Source organism: Microtus pennsylvanicus, chromosome 13 (genome assembly GCF_037038515.1).
Source record: "Microtus pennsylvanicus isolate mMicPen1 chromosome 13, mMicPen1.hap1, whole genome shotgun sequence".
In the NCBI taxonomy this organism is placed as follows: Eukaryota; Metazoa; Chordata; class Mammalia; order Rodentia; family Cricetidae; genus Microtus; species Microtus pennsylvanicus.
Genome location: NC_134591.1, coordinates 52,342,671 through 52,365,469, shown reverse-complemented (window position 1 = coordinate 52,365,469; position 22,799 = coordinate 52,342,671). Strand labels below are relative to the sequence as shown.

The following is a 22,799-nucleotide window of genomic DNA, read 5'->3' as shown; positions in this document are numbered from 1 at the left end:
TGCACATCAGGGTGTATAGAATTCAGAGCTTATGTTGCTTTTACTTTTTTAAAATTGATTTTTATTGAGCTCTACATTTGTCTCTGCTGTTCTCCCTGACCTTTACTTTTTTAAATCTATGATTCAAACTCTAGCCTCGAGCATTGTATTTACTCAGGTGCTATCCAGCTCACCCACATCCCTACATACTCTGTCGTTGTTTCCAATACAATTATTTAATTGTCATTTCATAATTAACTTTTACCATTGGCTGTGTTTAAGGAGCAGCTTGCAGGAATTCTAACCCCTTATCAATCATCACTCTCAGCAGGAAGACTTTATCGTCAAGTCTTCTCCTTCTGAATCCTTAGGAAACCAAGACACAGACAGAAGGCAAGGGTGGATATTCTCAGTCATGGAACACTGGCCAGGACTTGTGGCAGTGTGCTAACACTGTCAGATTCATTTTCTGGCCATCCCAGAAGGGAAGAGATTACTACTAGATTTTATAGAAAAGGCAACTGAGGCAGAATAATATCAAGTTCAACAGAACATGCTCCAGAGCTTGATATATTTGGATCCAAATTCTTATTTGCACCCAAGAGACTTGAGCCCCTCAGACAGTTCTCATACACTGGCATGGGTTGTCTCTACTGATTTCTGTGTTGCCATGTTATGCTTGACTATATTTGTTTGTTTATGTGTATCAGAATTTTGCATTGTGAGCCACCTTGTGGGTGCTGAGAATTGAATCTCAGTCCTCAGGAAGAGCAGTCAGTGCTTTTACTGCTGAGTCATCTCTCCAGCCCCCACCAAAAGCTTTTTGTAGCATTTATTTCATCTTTTAAATGACTTCAAGGTCTGTGATATTCGTCCATTTTTCATTCTTGATGTTGGCAAGTTTAATTTATTTTTTTCTTTGGTATTTGTTGACTATTTTAAAAACACTTAAATATTTTACATCATGAAAAATTGCTTATAATTTTGAATTACAGCTCATAAAAGTGAATATGAAATGATATCTATATATAAAATATATGATTTTACAACACATGAACATGGGTATAAAAAAGACACAGGCTACATGCTAGAGCTAGAAGTAACTAAAGAGGCTAGCCAGCTGTAATAGTATGTGTTTGTGATGCCAAACTTGGGAGCCTGAGGTGGGAGTATCCTGAAATTAAAGACAGTCTGGGATACATAGTCAGACTCTTATCTCAAGAAATAAGCAAAAACTTAGGATGCCCCAGGCCTGTGGATATAACTTTGAATTTTACAGGAATCATTAGGCTGAGACTTGATTTCCTTTCGACTACATTAATAAACCACATTCCACACTTCTTAAACAAAACAAGGTAGCAAAATACCTCATTAACTTTTCTTACCTCAAGGACAGAAAACTTAATTATAGTATTTTTTAAGAATGTAGAACCAAGTCTGAGACCCTGACACACAGACTTTGTAGTGAGGTGGTAAAATAAATGCACGCCTTAGTAATGATAATGATGGTAGGATAGAGATGGCCATTTTTTATTCTCTTTGTGAACACCCATTTGTCTCAAGACCAAGTTTGAAAACGCCATCTTTTCTTCACTGAATGATCTGTATGTCCCTGACTGAAATGCATTGACTTGTACCTGAGCTGTCAGTTCTAGTCTAACTTCCATATTAGTCTTCATAGCCACTACCATAACTTCCTGGTTTCTATAGCTCTGTGGTAGGTTTGAACTTGGCAGGCAGAAATCATCCTACTCTTTTCTTCTTTTCAAGAATATTTGATATCTTCTGAGTCCCTTGCACTTTTTGTTGAACTTTTGGATCTGCTTGGCAACTTCAGTAAAGAGGGAACTAGGACTACGATAGAGGCACATCAAATTAGTTTAGGATATGAGGGCATCTTAACAAACAAAAGTCTTCTGATTTAGGAACCACAAGCCTCCAAACTACTATGTGTCCTCAATGCCCACAGTGACCTAGGTGTTATCTGATGTACTGGGTCACAGAGTGCATGCATAGGAGACATGCACCATCAAATATCAGTGTGCACCCCAATATAACTCTAGTAATCCATGAAAGAACAAGTAGATTAAAAGAGGAAGTGGCCCAAATAGTCTACTCCATATACATTCCTTCCACAACCCGAGTCTGTGGTCCCCATAGACAGTTTCCTATTCTGTATGTAGGAAGAGGAGCAAACTCATGATGTTTACATATGGCATTGAGTGGCATGCCTGATCCACTTGAAAGTGGACAATGGAGCACAGTGTCCTGTTTCTGGGGTGTCCCTAAAGACAGTGGTGAGGAGAAATCCTTTCATGGCACAGAACACTGTAAATGACATTTGTTGTTCCTTTGGTTTAGAAAGAGAAATGTCTTCCAGGAAAGAGTCTATATTGATGAGTGCACTGTGGCCCATGGGTTTGTAAATTGGTCATGAACATCCATGGAATATAATTTTTAAATTGGATAGAATGAGTATGGTATGGAGAGATTTGTGTGTATCCTTCTTAGAAATGGGAGAGAATGTTATGATGTCTCTGTTTCATGTGAATCACCATCAAACGTGTCCTCAACAGGAAAGGATATGAAGAATTAATTGAATGGGCTAACATTCTCTGTCAGCCTCTTCCTGTGCCATATCCTCTCACTGCTGTCATGGTGATTGTCACTTCCATCTCTAGATACAAACCTGAAAACCTTTTGTGGTACTCATCTCACCAAATGAACTAATTCTCACATGGTCCATTAGTGAGACATTGTCATCTGGGGGCCAATTAAGGCGTCCCTGTTGTGAAAGCTGTGGATCTGTTGTCTTCTCTTCTTGAAACTCACATTCTTCTCCTTGGGTGTGTGGGTCCACCTGGTGCAGAAGGAAACCTCTAGAGCTTAACTTTTCCTTCATGTTGACCTCTGGAGTGACCCCATGACCTTTGAGGAACTGGCCGAGCTCTGAGCAACAGGAACATTTTTGGTTAGAGCAGAGGTACAGCCATTAGCTTGACCTCATACAATAAATCATGTGATAGACTTGGCAGATTCAATGTCACCCAAGAAGCAAATGACCAAGCCCTGGAGTTGGTTCTACCATGCAAACTAGCTGGTTGACCTCTGCCAAATCACTCATATTTTCTGCTTCACTCTTCATTTACATGTGCAATGGACAATTAGGACCATGCTTGACAATCTCTTGTTGCTAGAGTCATTTTAAAAAGCAGGAAGTGAAGGTCCTTGGGGCAATAATAAAGCTCTGTTATATGCCTACCTTTTTGAGTCCTCAAACAGAAAGATGTAACAATCCTCTACATTGGTTTATATTTCTCTCTCCTCTGTCTTTTGTCAAATTCCAAATACCCTTTCTGTGGAACATTGGGTTAATTCACTTCTTCCAAGTTCTGTCCCTACCAGGTAACTGTTTTTCTGCCATGTTGCTGACATACATGCCTAACTCAAATGGCATGGGGGTGTGGGGTGGGGAGGGATGGGCGTGTCTTCTCCTGTCGTTTTCCCTATGAATCCATAATAAAATCTCCATGACTAAGAACAACAGAGCCAAAGTGACTCTATCACTCAATCAGTTTTGTCTGCTTCTCTGAATCTGTTTCCTTATCTATCCTGGTGGAGAAGAATCTCTGCCTGGACTCAACTGCCCCACAGAACTGATGAGGATCAACAACAGGAGTGAGGAGAGTCAGAGTCAGAGCTGTGGATCAAGGCTTAGCAACAGCACTGGAGGGGCTAAGGTGCTGCTGATTAGTGCTGATTGCCAATTACTTAGGTGTAAATACACCCATGATGGCCAATGTCATGGTTGCAATACATGCCACTGAACAGCCTTTGAGTTTACAGGTCGTTATACAGTGTTTCAACCAGCAAATGCACTGCACTAAACAACTGCTAGAAAACAGAGCCCAGGAAAATGGAGTTGCTCCTCAGGATGTGCAGAATTCAGAGCTTGTGTTGCATTTATGGTGTGGGAGGTCCTTCTGTCTGTTTGTCGCTTTTCTTGGTTAATGAATAAAGAAACTGCCTTGGCCTGTTGATAGGTTAGAACTAAGGAAGGCAGGAAAGATGGACTGAATGCTTGGAGAAAGAAGGGTGGAATCAGACAGATGCCATGGATCTGCCACTGGAGATGGATGTGCTGAAACATTGCTGGTAGGCCACAGCCATGTGGCGATACACAGATTAATAGGATGGGTTAAATTAAGATGCTAAGAGTTAGCCAATAAGAAGCTAGAGCTAATGGGTCAAGCAGTGATTTAATTAATACAGTTTCTGTGTAGTTATGTCGGGGCTAAGCTAGCCGGACAGCTGGGAACTGGGCAGCCGGACAAACAAGCAACCTCTCCTCCTACACATTTACATTTTTCATGCTATGATTCAACTCTAGCTCCAATCATTCTACTTACTCAGGTACTATAGTGCTGAGTTACATTCCTAGACATTCTGGCTTGTTTCTAATACAATAATGGTCATTTTATAATTAACTTTTGCTATTGACTTGTTTAAGAAGCAGCTAACATGAATTTTAACCCCTTATCAATCAATCACTTTCAGTAAGAAGAGTTTATAGTCCATCCTTCTCATTTTTAATCCTTAGGAAACCAAGGCACAGACAGAAGGCAGGAATGGATATGAGAGTGTAGTAATAAGGGCGCAGGGCTGCGTCCGAAAACACCCCAGCCGCCTGCCCTGCCCGGCTAGCTTTACCCGAAATAATTACACAGACACTGTATTCATTTAAACACTGCTTTGGCCCATTCCTATCTAGCCTCTTCTAGGCTAATTCTCACACCTGGACTAGCCCATTTCTTATCATCTGTGTAGCACCGGTCTTACCGGGAAGATTCTAGCCTAAGTCCATCCTGGGTCGGAGCTTCAGAGCGTGCGTCTTCCCTGGAGCAGGTAGCATGGCGTCTCTCTCTGTAGCGTCTGCTCCGGAGAGGAGAGCTGTCGAGTCTGACCTCACTTCCTCTTCCTCCCGGCATTCTGTTCTGTTTACTCCTCCCACCTATCTCCTAACCAATGAGAGCCAAGCAGCTTCTTTTATTTTAACCAAGGACCTTCCTCCATCATGAGAGGTCATGAAATACTGGTCAGAACATGTAAGAGAAGACGGACATCATCACATTTTATTTCTGTAGACAGCCAAGAAAGAGGTTACTATTGTAATTCTACAGAAGAGGCAACCAAGGCAGAAGAAGATCAAGTTCAAGAGAACATGCTCCAGAGCTTGATATATTTGGATTCAAATGCTTATTTACATCCAAGAGACACAAGCTCCTCAGAGAGTTTTATCACATCACTATCATGGGGATGCCACTTCTGACTTTCATGTTACTATTTTATGGTTGACTATTTTTGTTTATTTGCTTATGTTTCAATATGAGTGTCCATAAATATGTACACTCATATGTATGTGTGCACAGTATGTGTATGCCTGGTCCCTGGAAGGTCAGAAGAGGGTACTAGATCCTCTAGAACTGGACATAAAGATGGTTGTGAGCTTACATGTATGCTCTAGGAAGCAAAATTAGTGTTCTGTAAGAGCAGTAAATCCTCTTTTTCTCATAAGCATCCTCCAGCTCTCATTATTGTTATATCTTCATTACCACCAGAGGTTCTGGCTAACTTGCTCAGATATTACATGGCAGAGAAGGGAGGACTATGATTTCCCCAATGTAGTTGAGGAAGGAGGAGGAATGTGACTCAAACATGGTCTCAATGAGTGTCAGGGTTCAGGATTTGGGCAGTGAATGAGGAGTCAGAATGAGAACTTATGTCCTTGACCTGTGTATCAGGTGACACGGTCAAACCTTCTCTCCTTTGAACAGCTATTATTGCCCAATTGCTCTAGAATAGGGAACAGGTAGGTCTCCACTCCTGCTGTGGGTTGTCTCCTCCTGCTCTTCTCCCAAAGGTCTCCCTGTAATGCTCTTGTTGACAGCTCCAGGGAGCATCCCTACTGGGAACAGAAATGGCCCTTTCCCAGCTCTCCTGAGGAATGTCAGAGAAGAGGCAGGTTTATAAAATCCTCAGGATCCGGTCCCACTGGGTAGAGGAGCAGATGTCTGAGCTTGCCTTTGTTAAGTGGGATTTAATAGGTTGCTGTCTTCAGGAGCCGAGGCTGCCCTACTTGCAGAGAAAATGAAGATTCAGTTGCTCAAATATTACAGCAGCTTGGAATTTTTCTGGAGATTGAGATGCCTAGATTCCCATCTCTCTGAACTCAATTGCTTTAGGACACTGAGAAGATAAAGAAATAGTCACTTGGAAATACATTCCTTATCTTTACAAGTGGTAAGATACTGGTATTTGAGGTATTTGATTGTGCATGGGGCTAAGGCATCTTTGGTACTAGAGATGAGAAGTAGACAAGCCATCCTTATCCAGGTCCTCTGTGCATACATCTCAAATTCCCCAAACCTCTTTCCTCATTGCCTGTTCTTATTCCCTCTTGTTTTCAACCTTGTGTTTTTGCTTCCATCTATTTATTAATTTAATAAATCTTCACAGGCAGTTTTTTGCTTCCAATCATGTTGACACATAAAGATATGGAGTCCTAAGTCAAACAATTCCAAGTGAAGCAGAAAAATATATCCCTGAGAGAGCAGTTATGGCCAATGTCTTTGAAGAAGTCTTCCCAAACACAGTCACGGCTTCATAGTGTTTGTTGGAGAGAAACCATAATTTTTTTGCTTTATTTTGTTTATCTTGGTTAGTCCTCTGTAGCCTAGCTTGGCTTAATCTTGAGGAGGGCTCTGTCCCATTCTAAATCTCAATAAGCGCAACTTGATGGACAATGGACTTTGCCTTCTTCACCTCCCCTCCTCAGAGCCTATGAGCCAGGAGCAGAGAAGGCGACTGAGAGGCAGGCTCTGATGTCTCACCCCCTAAACTTACTTCCCCCGTTCTGAACTTGTAATCTGAAACACACTGCCTATTCCATGCCTTAGGTTTTCACATATAACATACAAGTAAAATAGCTTCCTTCAGTAAACTGTTGTGATGTTAAATTAAAGTTAGTGAGATTTTAGCTGGAATACATTAAATTATCTAAAATAAATGTTAGTTGATTTTGTTATTAGAAAGTTCAGGAAATCATGTATACAGCCTTACTCAATCAGAGATTTTTTCCCTGAGTGGTGTGGTGTTTCAGTTAACAAGAGAGAAATAAAGGGTTTGTCCAAGTGTTTGGGTGGGGGTGGGTCAAAATTGTTATCAGGACCTCCCATGTTCTTCAGATTGCAATCACCCAGTGAACAAGAAATGCAAGTTATATCTTATGTGTGTTAAAGTAATAGGTTGTAGCACAACAGGGAAGGCCTCCTGGCCTATCTGAGTCCTGAAGTGGCCACCATTTGTGCAACACTGTGGAGGGGGTGGTTCCCCTCCATGATTAAAAGCTAGGGACTTCTCAGTGTATGAGGGCGGCAGAGGCATGCAGAATACTGGGAGGGCTTAAATGAGAATATGTGTGTTTAGAGAGGCGATGGAAGAGACAGTTGTGTGCTGAGGCTAGTCTCCATGGGGCAGGGGTTTAGTAATTATCATCCAACTCAAATGACAGGCATGGGCGATCATAAAAGGCTTTCAGCAGGGGCCAGGTAGGAAGAGTGTAAAAACTTTGAAAAAACCACTGCAGCAGTCACATGGTGAGCAAGCTGAGGAAGACAAACACCGAGTATGAGAAAGGGAATTGGACATAAAGTTCTACCCCTAAACAAGAACTTATTTGTGAAATAAACCAGTTTCCTTCAATAAGCAGTCACTGGGACTATAAACTATAGTCTATGACTAGATACATGCTCAGAAGTAGTTGGCAAACAAGAGACTGACTCCATGGTTTTGGTTATGATTTGGTATTATTTTTTTAAATTTCTGTAGTTTTACTTCATTTTGTATTGAAAGACAATATGAGAGGAAAAAGAACATGAAGTTGGGTTGAGATGGTCTTGGAGAAGTTTGGGGAGGGCAAGGATATGATCAAAGTCTATTGTGTGAAAATATATTTTAAATATTAAAGAAAAGGAAAAGACTGTATTTCGGAGGAAAATGTAAAGGCAAGAGACACATGGAGATGATGATGCAGAAATGCCAGGAGAGATGATGGGCTCCTGACCTGGGGGGGGAAAGGAGCGTCAGGGTTATGAGCAGTAGAGTGGTCAGGAGAGGGGATGGGGACAGGGAAAGAGAAGACTGAGGATGTCTAGGAGTCTCTTTCATGTTTCTGCTCCCATCAAAGCACTTCCTGCCTTAACCATTGTCTTGATGATTAGCATGAGTGGTGCTGAAGTTCAGTCTCTTTTGAGCAGTGTTAGGAAATTTCCTTTACATGTCTTTCCTTGAGCATGTGTTTGTAGGAACCTTTGTGTTTACATATTGTTTCAGAAATATGGTTTAAATTTGTATTGCTAGACAATGCATCAACAGTGTTGAACATTAGGGAATAAGACAGGCACACAGTAAAAAGAATCATTTTCATTCACACTCCCACTGGATCCAGTTACTCTTGTCAGCACTAGATTTTGTTATTGTAGCCAGGCTGGTAGGTGTGTGGTGATGTGAGACTGAGAAGAGGAGGTGGGCGTTGGTGCTGTGCTGTTCTTTTGTAGTTTCCAGATGTAATGATGCTGAGAACCTCAGCCTCCTCAGTCCTCACTGGATAGCTGCCTGTGAAATGCCCTTGAGATGTGGTTCACTGTTCTGTGGGAGCCTCTGCTGTTTTTTTTTTGTGCTTTTCTAACTCTCTCTATGAGTATTTTGAGTCCTCTCTGTGCTTATTCTAGTTTACCATTCTTTTGCCCTCCAAGGAAAGTGGTATTTTAAAGAAATCTTGCCTTTGCTTCTCCTAAAATGATAGATAAATAGATTTATCAGGTTTAAATCTAAAAATTTGGTTGCCTTAAATTCATCACTTAAAGCTATATTGCACATAGAATTGATTGTTTATGTATATCAGAAGGTAACTGTAAAAAAGAAAGAAATGACTTTCCTGCTCACAGATACACATGATCCATCAGCGTTCCCTAGGCCAGTGCATTGTATGCATGAACTTCTGTCCTTACTCATAGTTACATATATGGGGATGTGTCTGGCTGACATCTGTTCTCTTTTCTTCATCTACTTGTGTACCCTCTTTTGCATATGTCTGGTGCCCCCAGTGTGTGTGTGTCTGGTCAGAAACTGACGTGGAGTTCTTCTTCAGCTGCTCTCACCTCATCCCTTGAGGCAGTGTCTTTCAGTTGAATGCAGTGCCCCCCATTTCATCTTGTGTAGCTAGCCTTCTTATTCTGGGGATGCCATGATTTTGCCTTTCAGATATGGAATGAGAATCTGAGGACTGCACACAACATGTCAAGTGTTTTTTTCTGGTTCCAGTAGTTTTGTGACATGCTTTAGATATTCAACATACTCCCGAGACATTCCGTTCATCAGCCTCACTTGATAGATGAAGAGACTGAGACATTGGGAGGTTCTGTAGCTTTGGAAGATGCACAGAAACTGAACAGTGTGCTCAGAAACCACATCCCAGTTTTTCTCTTCTTAATTAATAAGTATTAGTTTTTTATTTTATGAGTATGGGGTTTTGCCTACTTACATACCTGTACCCGTGTGTGTGTCTGGCCTGTAAAGGTGAGAGGAGGGAGTCACATTGCAATCTGTGAGCAATTCATCCTCAACATAGCAGCAAGTGTACTTAAACTTTGAGTCATCTCACTAGACTATATCTCTCATTTCTGCCTGTATAGCTGTCATGTTGCAGGTGACTTATAGATGAATGTGATTCTCTTACAGGCTCCACCATGTGGATGATTGAAGGACAGAACCAAACCAGGGTTTCTGAGTTTATCCTGCTTGGCTTCTCCAGTGACTCCACAACCAACAGCATCCTCTTCACTGTGTTTTTTCTCATCTACCTGAGCTCAGTCATAGGCAATGGACTCATCATCCTGCTGATCTACCTGTACACACATCTGCACACTCCCATGTACTTCTTCCTCTGTATACTTGCCGTATTGGATATGGGTTATGTCACCACCACCATGCCCCAGATGTTGGTGCATCTTCTTGCTCACTCTCACACCATCTCCTTTGCTGGCTGCTGGCTGCAGATGTATGTGTTTGATGCCCTTGCTGCTTCAGAGAGCATGTTGTTTGTTGTCATGGCTTATGACAGATATGTGGCCATTTGCTACCCACTGCATTATACTGTCATCCTCAACTGGGGACTGTGCATACGGTTGGCAGCTGGTCCTTGTGTCTGTGGTTTTTCCTCTGCTTTGTTACATACGTTCTTCACCATGAGTCTACCATATTGTGGGCCTAACAAGGTAAACCACTACTTCTGTGAAGGCCCTTCAGTTCTTAGCCTGGCCTGCATGGATACCCACATCATTGACATAGTAGACCAGATCTTGATTGTTCTTATGTGTTTTATTCCAATTTCCCTCATTGTGGCCTCCTATGCTCACATTGCCAAGGCTATTCTCAAGATCAAATCTACCCAAGCCCGTTGCAAGGCTTTCTCTACCTGTGCCTCCCACCTGACTGTGGTCTCATTCTTCTATGGTCCAGGCACTTACATCTACATGAGACCCAACTCTAGTTACTCTCCTGAGAGAGACAAGCAGATCTCACTCTTTTACAATTCCTTCACAGCCTTGCTCAATCCCTTGGTTTACAGTCTGAGGAACAAAGACATCAAGAGGGCGTTTCTCAAGGTGATGAAGCATGGTAGGATATAATATTAAACCAGGATCCAGGAGTTGTTGGAGTATATTATCACTTTTTGATAAAGGATATGATATTTTTTGTATTTTATTTTGGTAATTTGATGTTTTATTTTGCTCTTCTGTGCATTTGACCAACATAGTACTTGGTAACTGAGACAAAACTCTGTGAAATCAATGTGACTATCTTGATTGTCAGCTATTACCAAAACTCCAGATGCACCTGACCTTTTTCCACTGTGGGATGTGGGCTCTCCCTGAACCCCCTTCTCAGGCTGTTGTCAAACTAGGTATTGCCTTGAAATCCAGTCAGACGTTTTGTTTTATGTGGCATCAATAAGCCTCAAGATCATCGTTAGATTTGGTAAGAGAGTTGTGAATTCTTAAAGGAAGGAATTAGTTAAAAGAGAAGGTTTTTTTCCCACATTAAAAAAATGAGAAAAACATTACAATGGAGAGATTTGGGTCTCTGTATGATAACATGCTTAAACAGTTTGAAAATGGAGTGATTAAATGAGATGATATCTAATTTAGCTGGGATTAATATAATGTCAATTGTAAACATTATCAGCTTTGCTATTTTTGTCTTATTACTAAATACATTGGTTAATCTGAGTGCTAATAAACAGGCCTTAGAATAACCTAATAAAATAGATCCCAGAGATACTCATATCTGAACAGAGGAATTTAATGGAGAGTCAACTTCCGTGTTGCATTGTAAGAATAGAGAGGAACAGTATAAGGTTTTCAGACAACTAAACTTAATATGTCCAGTAACCTTACAGGAGTTGTCAAATGGCAGAAGCATGTTTACAGCTCACTAGACTCCTGTGCCAATGTTAGATTTAAAGAGATTCAAGAAACCAATAGTCTCATATGGCAAGCATTCACCTTTTGTGAAGCAAATGCTAAACTCGTGGCCAGTTTGTAATAGAATTAAACCTGATGACTGGATAGAATTGGTTAAAGGTAGTTTAGAACCTGTTCCACAGTTACAATGGAGTACCTCGCTGAGAGAAGAGGCTAAGATTATTGAACAACAGCGTAAAGGTAGAGATAGGGAAATCTCCCAAGAGCAAACTCTTTGAGAAAGAAACTATACCACAATAGAGAGGCAAACTGTATATGATGATCTCACACAAAATTTATGCCAAGCAGCAGCTTTGAATGCTGGGGACAAAATTGGAGAAATAGGGAAAAAAATTGAGTCATTTACTAAAGCTATACGGGGCCCAAAGGAAGTCTTTACAGATTTCTTACAAATATTGACTTCAGCAGTAAATAGAATTGTTGTAGGAGGTCACTTGTTTGTTCCCAGCTGCTTGGCCCTGAAATAACCACACAGGAAGTGTATTAATTAAATCCCTGTTTGGCCTATGCCTATTAGCTCTAACTTCTTATTGGCTAGCCCTTACATCTTAATTTAACCCATGTCTATTAATCTGTGTATCACCACATGGCTGTGGCTTACAGGCAAGGTTCCAGCTGGCAGCTCATGTCTTTCCCCTCTGGTGGCTACATGGCATCTCTCTGTCTCCACCTTCTTTCTTCCAGCATTCAGTTTCATTTTTCCCACCCAGCTCTATTCTATTCTATTCTATTCTATCACAGGCCAGGCAGGTTCTTTATTAATTAACCACTAAAAGGAACACACATACAGAAGGACCTCCTACTCCATTTCCCCTTTTCTGTTTAAATAAAAAGGGTTTAACTTTAATATAGTAAAATTACATATAACAAACAGATATCAAGCAAGAAGTAAAGTTATAACAGATTTGTCTACTTTATCTTTTATTCTAACTAAGGAAAACTATAATTATAACTGTATATTCTTCAGCTCCATCAAAGATTCCAGAAAGATATAATATTACCTAAGCTAACAGCTAGTACATTATAAACAACTTCCAAAACTCTAGAATTGATAAAGATATCTTGCTGCCTAGACAGTCACCCAAAGCTCTTCTGTATCATTGTGGGCACCTATCTTTAGCTTACTGGCCCATAGTATCTGTCGGAATTTTCCATCAAGCAGGAAATTTCAAAGACAGTTCTGCCTATATTGGTAGTTTGTCAGTCACTTTCTTCTGTGTCCTGCCGAATGTCTGGCAGTCTCTTTCATGAAGCAGGAACACAGAAGGATTGGCAAATTGAGCAATCATTTCTCTGTGGGTCCCGCATGTCTAGCTCACTCAGTGTAACATCAAGCAGTCCAGGCAAGAGCAGTTTCTTGCCCAAATGGCTAACAAACTCCACAAGGAGCCTCTTTGATATCAATCATCCTCTTGAAGTAGATTAGTGCTGCCAGGAACATGTGTATCTCATGTCATGGAAAGTACTAAGTTCTTAAAACATTTTAAATGCCATATTATGAAGGTCTCTGAAAGATTTGAAGAATACCTATCTAACTGACATATATCTCTATACATCTAGAAAACCTAACTAACATGACTAAAAGCTTGACTATTATAGATGATCATATATTACCCTGTATTTCTTAATTATATATTACATTTTCAAATGTGCTACAGAAACACAATACCTTAATCAAGAGCAGATATATAACAGAATTGACCTAAAATTTGCATCAATAAACCAAGATTTATACCAAGGAAAATTATTCATCTCTATAGAATATCCCCCTTTAATTATCAATAAACCAAGATTCATACCAAGGAAAATTATTCATCTCTATAGAATATCCTCCTTTCATTATAAACAAACATTTATAAATAATATGTGGTATTTGGGGCATAATTCTCTTCAAACTGCTTCCTGCTTTTTGTTGGGTGATGTATTTTTGGGAGTGTACATGGTAACCTTTTGTGGGATCTTCGTCCATCAATCCACATTAGTCTAGAATTAATCCACAGGTTCTCATCTTCTGTGGAAACAAAAGAAGAATCTCTTTTCCAAAGCAACATATTTTTAAATCCAAATTCTAAAGTCAAGATACCTTTATGTTGGTTTATCTTAGCAGCCCATACAATGAAATATCTCTCTGTACTTAGCTCCTTCACAGCTAAAAAAGTGAAAGAAAACACAATAATATACCTAATCCAGACTCTGTATATTCCATCTTTACATGGCTTGTTCTTACTCTATTACTTTTTAATGTTTATTTTATTATCTTTACTGCTTTAATATATGACTTCTGTACTCTGTCTCTTTAAAGGCTTTGTTTAATCATTTTTAAAATGATTTGCTTCTTTTTTTTTTTTAATTTTTTTATTGATAAAAGGAGGATAAAGAAAAGAAAAAAAAAACAAATTTCCACCTCCTCCCACCAGCCTCCCATTTCCCTCTCCCTCCTCCCACTCTTCTCCCCCTCCTCCCACCCCTCTCCCCTTCCCCCCACTCCTCTCCCCCTCCCTTTCCAGTCCAAAGAGCTGTCAGGGTTCCCTGCCCTGTGGTACGTCCTAGGTCCTCCCCCCTCCATCCATATCTAGGAAGGTGAACATCCAGACTGGCTAGGCTCCCACCAAGCCAGCACATTGCATAGGATCAAAACCGCGTGCCATTGTCCTTGGCGTCTCATCAGCCCTCATTGTTCGCCATGTTCCGAGAGTCCAGTTTTATCCCATGCTTTTTTGTAACTCTTTATTCTCTTTTTTATTCTCTCTCTCATGACTATGTACATTTATCCAAAACTTTGACCCATTCAGAGGTCTTTTCCATATGTATTTGTCTTCATTGGTTATCTGTAATCCTTTTCTGACAAGAACTACGTTTTAATACTAAGTAGGCATGGCTGGGGCCAACTAACCCTGTCTATTTGCTCCACCCAGTCCAACATGGTGGAGGCACATTCAATATCTCTGCAAGCCGTACACACCACCCCAGTTCCAAGTATGCAGCGGGTCTATGTTGAGCCATTAAGCAGTTTGTAACATGTTGCTCACAGACCCCATTTAAATGCTCTGTAGCCAGACCTCCCAAAAGAGTCAGAGCTGCTCATGCTGGTGGACCAGCAAGCCCCTGTTTTAAAACTCACGGTTTTTGTTTGTTTTTTGTTTTGCTACCACTGAATCAGGAAGACCTCTCTTAAAGGAGTTACATCTCCGGTTGTCGCCAGTGATCATAGCAAGAAGCTGCATTAAACTCTGTTTTTTTTTTTTGTCTGTGTCTAGAATTCCTTTCCAAGCCTTTTCAGGTTTTATGTGGATTTAACTAGCACAGGTTGGCATGCCAATCTAGTGTTGGACGCCACTTGTTTGTTCCTGTCGGCTCAGCCCCAAAATAATCACACAGAAACTATATTAATTAAATCGCTGCTTGGCCTATTAGCTCTAGCTTCTTATTGGCTAGCTCCTACATCTTAATTTAACCCATTTCTATTAATCTGTGTTTTGCCACATAGCTGTGGCTTACCGGCAAGGTTCCAGCTGACAGCTTGCATTTTTCCCCTCTGGCAACTACATGGTGTCTCTCTAACTCTACATTTTTTTCTCTCAAAATTCAGTTTAGTTTTCCCCACCTAGCTCTATTCTACCCTATCACAGGCCAAGGCAGATTCTTTATTCATTAACCAATAAAAGCAACACATATACAGAAGGACTTTTCATGCCATGGAATGATACCAAATTCAGAAGTCAGGCAAATAATAATTGAATCTCTGGCCAATGTAAAGGAAAAAAGAGGGATGTACATATGATAGAATAAACGGGTAGACTATTGAATCTGCTCTGAGAAGAAGGAGGATATAGATATGATAAGATAAAAAGGTAGATTATTGAATCTACTTTTAAAAGGCAGCTACTAGTTTTAAATGTTTTACATTGGATTAGACTTTTGTATATTGTATACAGATTTTGTATATTGATACAAATTTGAGATTAATTTTGTTAAAACATACTGTACATATGTTTCTAATCTTGTCTAATAGGAAGAGCAGGACACAAAAGAACTGCTAAACATTGTCAGGACAAGGAAGGCCAGCCCCTCAGAATATCCTGCTTCACAGAAAAGTTTGTTGGATATTTCGAAGATGGATGCCTCAATGTTGCAGAGGAACTTTGAGTGACAGTCCAGTAAGCCAGTTGTTTTTGTCATTTCTTACATTTTTTGGAAGTTACTTGCTTTTACTTTCTATTTACTTAATTAATATTATTTCCTTCTTGGTTCTCTGAGGGTGATGAAGACTAGATAGTTATAGTTTTCCTTGTTTATCAGACACAGAAAGCAAGTTATGATAGAAAGTAAATTAGATACAAAACTTTGGACTCACTATGATAGAATAAATATGGAGTATTTTCTCTGAATTTGTCAAATGCAAATGGGCAAGACATTGTTGATATATTTATTGCCTGTATATATTATGTATAGTCATTGTACTTATTGTATATAACTTTTCTTATATTAATTATAGCCTTCTTTTTTATTTTAGTCAAAAAGTGGAAATGTAATGAAATTTAATTTCTACTTTAATAAATGAAGCTTGCCTGAAGATTAGAGCTTAAAACTGCTGTACTGGTCAGCCTTACAGACCAGACAAAGGTGACATACACATCCCAGTAACCACATTAGTCATAGAAATCAGGTGGTAGTGGTGCACGTCTTTAATCCTAGTACTAGAGAGGCATATAAGACAGGAGGAGACAGCTCTCAGGCAGTCTTATTCTGAGGATTCCTGGAAGCGAGATCACCATTTCGTACTGAGGTAGAGGGAAGAGCGAATGGCTGGTTGTTCTGCTTTTCTGACCTTCAGGCTGAACCCCAATATCTGTCTCTGGGTTTTTATTACTCATTCTTACAGCACTGTGTCCTGTTTCGGGAAACCCCTAAAGACAGTCTCAGTTGAACACAGTGCCCATCATTTCATCTAGTGTAGCTAGTTGTTTTATTCTTGGGATCTTCTGTCTCTGCCTTCCCAGATCTGAAATGAGAATGTAAGACTGCATACAACATATTATGTGTTATGTGATGATTTCAGGAGTTATGTGGGATGCTTTAGATATTCATCATAATCCTGAGACATGAGCCTCATCAGCTTCATTTGATAAGGAAGAGACTGAGGCATAGGGAGGTTCAGTAACTTGAGAGTATAGAAACTGAACAGTGTGCTCAGAACTCACACCCCAGCCTTTATTTTCTTAATTAAAAATTATTATTGTCCTCGACCAAACAGTGGATAAGGAAAACGTGGCACATTTACACAATGGAGTACTACACAGCAGAAAAAAAATAATCATAGCTTGAATTTTGCAGGCAAATGGGTGGAGCTAGAAAACATCATTTTGAGTGACGTAACCCAGACCCAGAAAGACATTTATCACATGTACTCACTAATAAGTATTTTTTAAACATAAAACAAAGAAAACCAGCCCACTAATCAAAATCCCAGAGAACCTAGACAACAATGAGGACTCTAAGAGAGTCTTACATAGATATAATCTACATGGGAAATAAAAAAAGACAAGATCTCCTGGGTAAATTGGGAGCATGGGGACCTTGGGAGAGGGTTTGACTGGGAGGGGAGAGGAAGGGTGGGGAGAGGAAGGGAGGGGAGCAGAGAAAAATGTAGAGTCAATAAAAATCAAATAAAAAAAATCAAAGCATATTGCTATGAAAAATTATAATTTTTTATGTGTATGACTTTATGCCTACATAATGTTTGTGTACCGTGTGTGTGTGTATGTTGCTATAGAGATAAGACAAAGGAGTCAGATCCCCTGGAACTGGAGTCACAGGCAGCTCTTAGTTGTCTTTTTCCCTGTAATAGCAGCAGTCAATGCTCTTAACCTTTGAGCCATCTCACCCACCTGTATCTTCCATTTCTACCTCTATAGTTGTGGCAGGTGACACAGAGATGAATGTGATTCTCTTACAGGCCTCACTATGTTGATGATTCCAGGCCAGAACCAAAGCTGGGTTTCTGAGTTTATCCTGCTTGGCTTCTCCAGTGACCCCACGACCAACAGCATCCTCTTCATTGTGTTCCTTCTCATCTACCTGAGCTCAGTCATGGGCAATGGACTCATCATCCTGCTGGTCTGCCTGGACTCACATCTGCACACTCCCATGTACTTCTTCCTCTGTATACTTGCCATGTTGGATATGGGCTATGTCACCACCACCATGCCCCAGATGCTGGTGCATCTTCTTGCTCACTCTCACACCATCTCCTTTGCTGGCTGCTGGATACAGATGTATGTGTTTGGTGCCCTGGCTACTACTGAGAGTACCTTCTTTGTTGTCATGGCTTATGACAGATATGTGGCCATTTGCCACCCTCTGCGTTACACTGTCATCCTCAACTGGGGACTGTGCATATGGTTGGCAGCAGGGACCTGGAACTGTGCTTTCTTCTTCTCTCTGTTACATACATTCTTTACCATGAGTCTGCCATATTGTGGGCCTAACAAGGTTAGTCACTATTTCTGTGACAGCCCTTCAGTGCGTAGCCTGGCTTGCATGGATACTCACCTCATTGAGATGGTGGACCAGGTCTTGAGTGTTTTTCTGGTTGTTGTTCCCATTTCCCTCATTGTGGCCTCCTACATTCGCATTGCCATGGCAATTCTCAAGATCAAGTCTACCCAAGTCCACAACAAGGCTTTCTCTACCTGTGCCTCCCACCTAACTGTGGTCACCTTCTTCTATGGTCCATCCACTTACATCTACATGAAGCCTAATTCCAGCTACTCCCCTGAACGAGACAAGCAGGTCTCACTGTTTTACAATGCCTTCACTGCCTTGCTCAACCCTCTGGTCTACAGTCTGAGAAACAAAGACATCAAGAGAGCATTTCTCAAGGCGATAGGGCATAGTAAGGTGGACTACTGAACCACAACCCAGAATAAGCTGAGTCAGTTAATTGAATGTTTAAGGAACAGTGTCTTTAATGTCTGTAACCATGGAGGCCCTTTAGATTGTTGGGCTACATCAAGGTATAATCCAAAACACCTCATTAATCTTACTGGATTATACGTGTAGTGATTTCTTCTTTTTTTAAACATTTTTATTTATTCTTTGGGAATTGTACATCATACTCCCAAATCCCACTAATTTCTCATTCCTTCCATATCTGTCCTCCATCCTTATAACTTCTTCCCCCAAAAAATAAAAAATTAAAATTAAAACCAACATCTCACTGACTCCCCTGTGTAATAACCTGTTTATCATTCTCACCCTTCTCTCACGCCAGTCACAGCCATTGCCTCTCCTGTTCTACGGTACTGTGTCACTCAGCTCCTGTCTTTCCTGCATCTCCACCACACGTTCATCTGTTGTAGTGGCATTTAACGATCTGGTGTGTCACGCCGTTACCCCTTTTCCCATATAGGTTGACTCGCAGATATTCATTACAAGGAGTCATTGTTGTGGTTCAAGGCCTCTAACTTCTGCTAAAGCATCAACACTGGACCCTCATCTAGACTCCACTCTGATTTTCTATTGTTACCCAGAGTGATAGAGATGGTGGCTATGGTTTCATAGGACAGGCCCCTTCATGTTCTCCAGCAGTTCTTAGATGTTGTAGCTGTTGGGGTGCACCAACTCAAGGCACTGGATCTGGGCGTTGGTTGTAGCTGTGTTGGTCAACCTGGGTCTCCACCAGGCCTCTCCCCAACAAGGGGCAGAGTCAGCTCTTCCCTACTCTGGGAGAGGTGGGGCCAGTCCCCCACTTGCCACTGCCTAGGATGCCTTGCAGCTCCTGGTGAGAAGCTAGGCAAGAGCTCTTACAAGTGGCAGTCTGTAGGAGGCAGGGCCAGTACTCCTGTGGGTGGAGGCCACGGAAGGGAAAGACCGGCTCTCCTGCCCCTACATCAGTAATGATACTGCAGGTCAGTGAGGGATGGGGTTCGCTCTCCCAAATGTGGTGGCTGGTGAGGGGTAGGACCAGCCCTCCTGCAGTCAGTGACGGTGAGATGGGATCAGCATGGCACTCAGACATCATCATGTCTCAGGTGGCAGCCCAGACCACTGACCCTGCATGGCCTTTTGTGGTAATCTGGGCCTCAGACATCAACACAGACCCTAGCTGCTGTTGGACCTCAGACCCAGACATGACCATTGTCAGCAGCCCGGGGCCCCATAACACCATGGCCTCAGGCTCCTCATACCAGCCTCTTCTTCACCACTCTTGAGTCTCCAGTTATACCTCTCTCCCCAGCACATGAACTGCTTCCCTTCTCTTTCTCTTCCATCTCTCCACCACATATTCTTAGATTTCTCATCTTTCCATATTTGTTCATCATAGTGCAAACACTTCCCTTGACCTCAGGACAGAGATTCACTCTTTAAGAAAGGGACAGTATTTTATGTAACTGACCTGTGTTGTTGAACCAACATAGTACTTGACCAGCTACACTAGGGTACAATTCCAAACACCTCAGTAATCTTACTGGGTTATAGCTGCAAATAATCATTTGTTATTCATGCTTATAGCTGTAGGTTGGGAGTGACCTTCTGACCTCTCACATCCATCCCATAGGAGGAACCTTACGTCCAACATGACATCCTAGAACAGAAGGAAAGGAACAGTGGACAAAATCACAATGGCTCCACTTCTCAAGAGTGACCTGCTTTTCTTTCCACGCATTCTTTTGACCAAAGCAAGTAGTATGGTCCAGTCTAAGAGCAGGTGGTGGGAAGATTTTTTTGTCTAGAGAGAAGTAATACATGTCCATGGTCTGATATGTTGGTTTCTCTACTTAGAAGGTAAGAAGTAATGTACATTATGTAACCTGGTGTATTTCACAGAACACAACAGCACCCCTATAAACCACCACAAAACATGCCAAGTGTGGATAGCATGATAATAGAGACAGCAGAAGGCTGAGACACTCTATGCTAAGCAGCACATCACACATTGGCAGAAGAGAAGTACACGGACAGATTGTGGAACAGAACCGAAACAGCTCAGAGAACTAGCTTCACACGTCAATTCAGTGTGGTCTGTGGGGAAACACGATGACCTCGTCTGTAAAGTCATGCAATGTTGAAAATGAAGGGAGCTGGGGTCTCCTCAGAACCCTCTAGCTTCTGATCCCATGTGCAGGCAGCAGGCAAGGGCACTTCCCACTGTTGTCTGCTGACTGCTGGCTCCTTTACCACACTTGAATGGTGGTGTGAATGAATTGCCTCTCATCTTCAGAGTAGCCCTTTCCTGATGGAGCCGCAGATTCCTCTCTGATTCAGTGCGTGCACTAGTCTTTCCTCAGCTGAGGACTTCTCCAGTTTTATTCTGTGGGCACATATTTTTGAATAATTTTTATTCTTCATTTTAGTTAATACTCGGTACTACTGTTTATTTATATATTTAGTTTTTGAGAATTCTCAGATATCCTGGGCTAGCCTGGACCTTTCCACATTGCCAAAAGTGACCTTGAAGTTTTTATCTTCCTGCCTCCACCTCCCCAGAGCTGGGACTGTAGGATGGACTGGAGTAATTTTGCTTCTTCAGTGATGTTCTTTGTATTTTAAAGGTTTTCACTTAGGTAAAATATAATTAATGCACTTTTTTGAATAATTTACTGTGATTATTCCTGGCTATTCGGGAACTCAGCTGGCTTCAAACTGACAGAGATCCTCCAGCCTCTGCCCTAGGAGAGCTGGGATCAAAGGAATACGCGATACCACCTAGCCAACCACTCTTATCTCTTTTCATTTTGCAGTGAATCTAAGAAATTGTTTCTTGGTCGAATGTCATGAAAATTTACTTCTGTGTTTTGTCCTCAAAGTTTCTTTTAGGTTTTGTTCCATTCTGAATAAATTTTGTGTATAGTATGTGGCAAAGCCAAATTTCCTTCTTTTTCATGTGAATATCCATGTGTCTCATCCACATTTTTGGAAAATATTATCCTTTGTCCACTGAACATTCTTTATGTCCTTGACTAAAATAGTTAATACATTTTAGTGTTTCTGTTTGGGGCGGCAATCCTAGTCTATTAAATGCCATGTCTGGCTCAGGCAAGTATCATCCTTTTTCAGTTTGCTCTGGCTTTGTGGATGATTTCAAAGTAAAAACATTGGTTCTTATACATTGTCCTTCTTTCGAGGTAGTTTGGCCTGCTCTCAGTTACTGGTTTATGGCTATGGGGAGACACCATGACCATAGCAATTCTTATAAAGGGAAGCATGTAATTTGGGGCTTGCTTACTGAATCAGAGGTTTATCCATCATCTAGCATCATGGCAGGGGCATGGCAGAACTCATGTCACTGCAGCAGTAGCTGAGCCCTGCATCCTGACCAATGGCAGAGAGACACTGGCCATGTCATGGGCTTTTGAGAGCTCAAAAGCCACCTCCAATGACAGGGTTCCTGCAATAGAACCACATCTCCTACTCCTTCCAAAGTGTTGCACTTTCCAGTGACTAAGCATTCAAATATATGAGTCTATGGGAGGGGAACACTAAGGTTAGTCCATTGCAGTTTCCTTTGAACCTTAAGATCCACTTGGCAATTTCAAAGAGTAACTGCCAGGATATGATAGCAGCACATTGATTGAATCTGTGTATATGTTTGAGATGTACTAATGTCTTCTGTTACATAAAACACAGCCTTCAAACGATCATGTAAGCTCAATCACACACATATGTGTGTTTATATTTATATAGAGATATTATCTATTTAGATACATATAAAATATATTTCAATGGATAAAGTGCTTTTGTTTTGTTTTACCATTTTTTTCATTGGTACCCATAATCGAGTCAGCACCCGTGTAGTGGGTCGAAAGTTGGCATCATCAAATGTCAGCGCGCACACACAGCTATCTCTAGTAGTCCATGCAGGAACAAGTAGTTGCAGGAGCATGTGGACATCCCTTCCACATCTTGAGTCTGTGGTCCCCTAGGACAGTTCCCTATGGTGAACTGAAGAGGAGGCACAAACTTATTCCAGTTACACATGGTTTTAAATGGCATGAAGGTGGACAGCAGAACATCGTGTCCTATTTCTGGATATCCCTGAAGACAACGGTCAGGAGAAATCCTTTCAGGGGACAGAACACTGTCCGTGGAATTTGGTTGTTCCTTCAGTTTGGAAGCAAAAATGGCTTCCAGGTAAAAGACTGTAATGAGGAGTGCATTGTAGTCCATGGGTTGGTTACATGGTCATGAACATCCATGGAATATATTAGTAAAATT

The 22,799-nt window shown here is 41.1% G+C and overlaps 2 protein-coding genes across 2 annotated transcripts; both read left to right on the top strand.

Moving 5' to 3' along the window:
* Nucleotides 1-9,785: 9,785 nt before the first annotated feature.
* LOC142833772 (olfactory receptor 2A12-like) lies at nt 9,786-10,727 on the top strand. The gene has a single exon (XM_075945502.1). It carries the CDS (start codon nt 9,786-9,788, stop codon nt 10,725-10,727), a length of 942 nt encoding a protein of 313 aa, XP_075801617.1.
* Nucleotides 10,728-17,546: 6,819 nt separating this feature from the next.
* Nucleotides 17,547-18,494, top strand: LOC142833757 (olfactory receptor 2A12-like). The gene has a single exon (XM_075945483.1). The coding sequence runs from the start codon at nt 17,547-17,549 to the stop codon at nt 18,492-18,494; it is 948 nt and encodes a 315-aa protein (XP_075801598.1).
* The last annotated feature ends 4,305 nt before the right edge of the window (nt 18,495-22,799 follow it).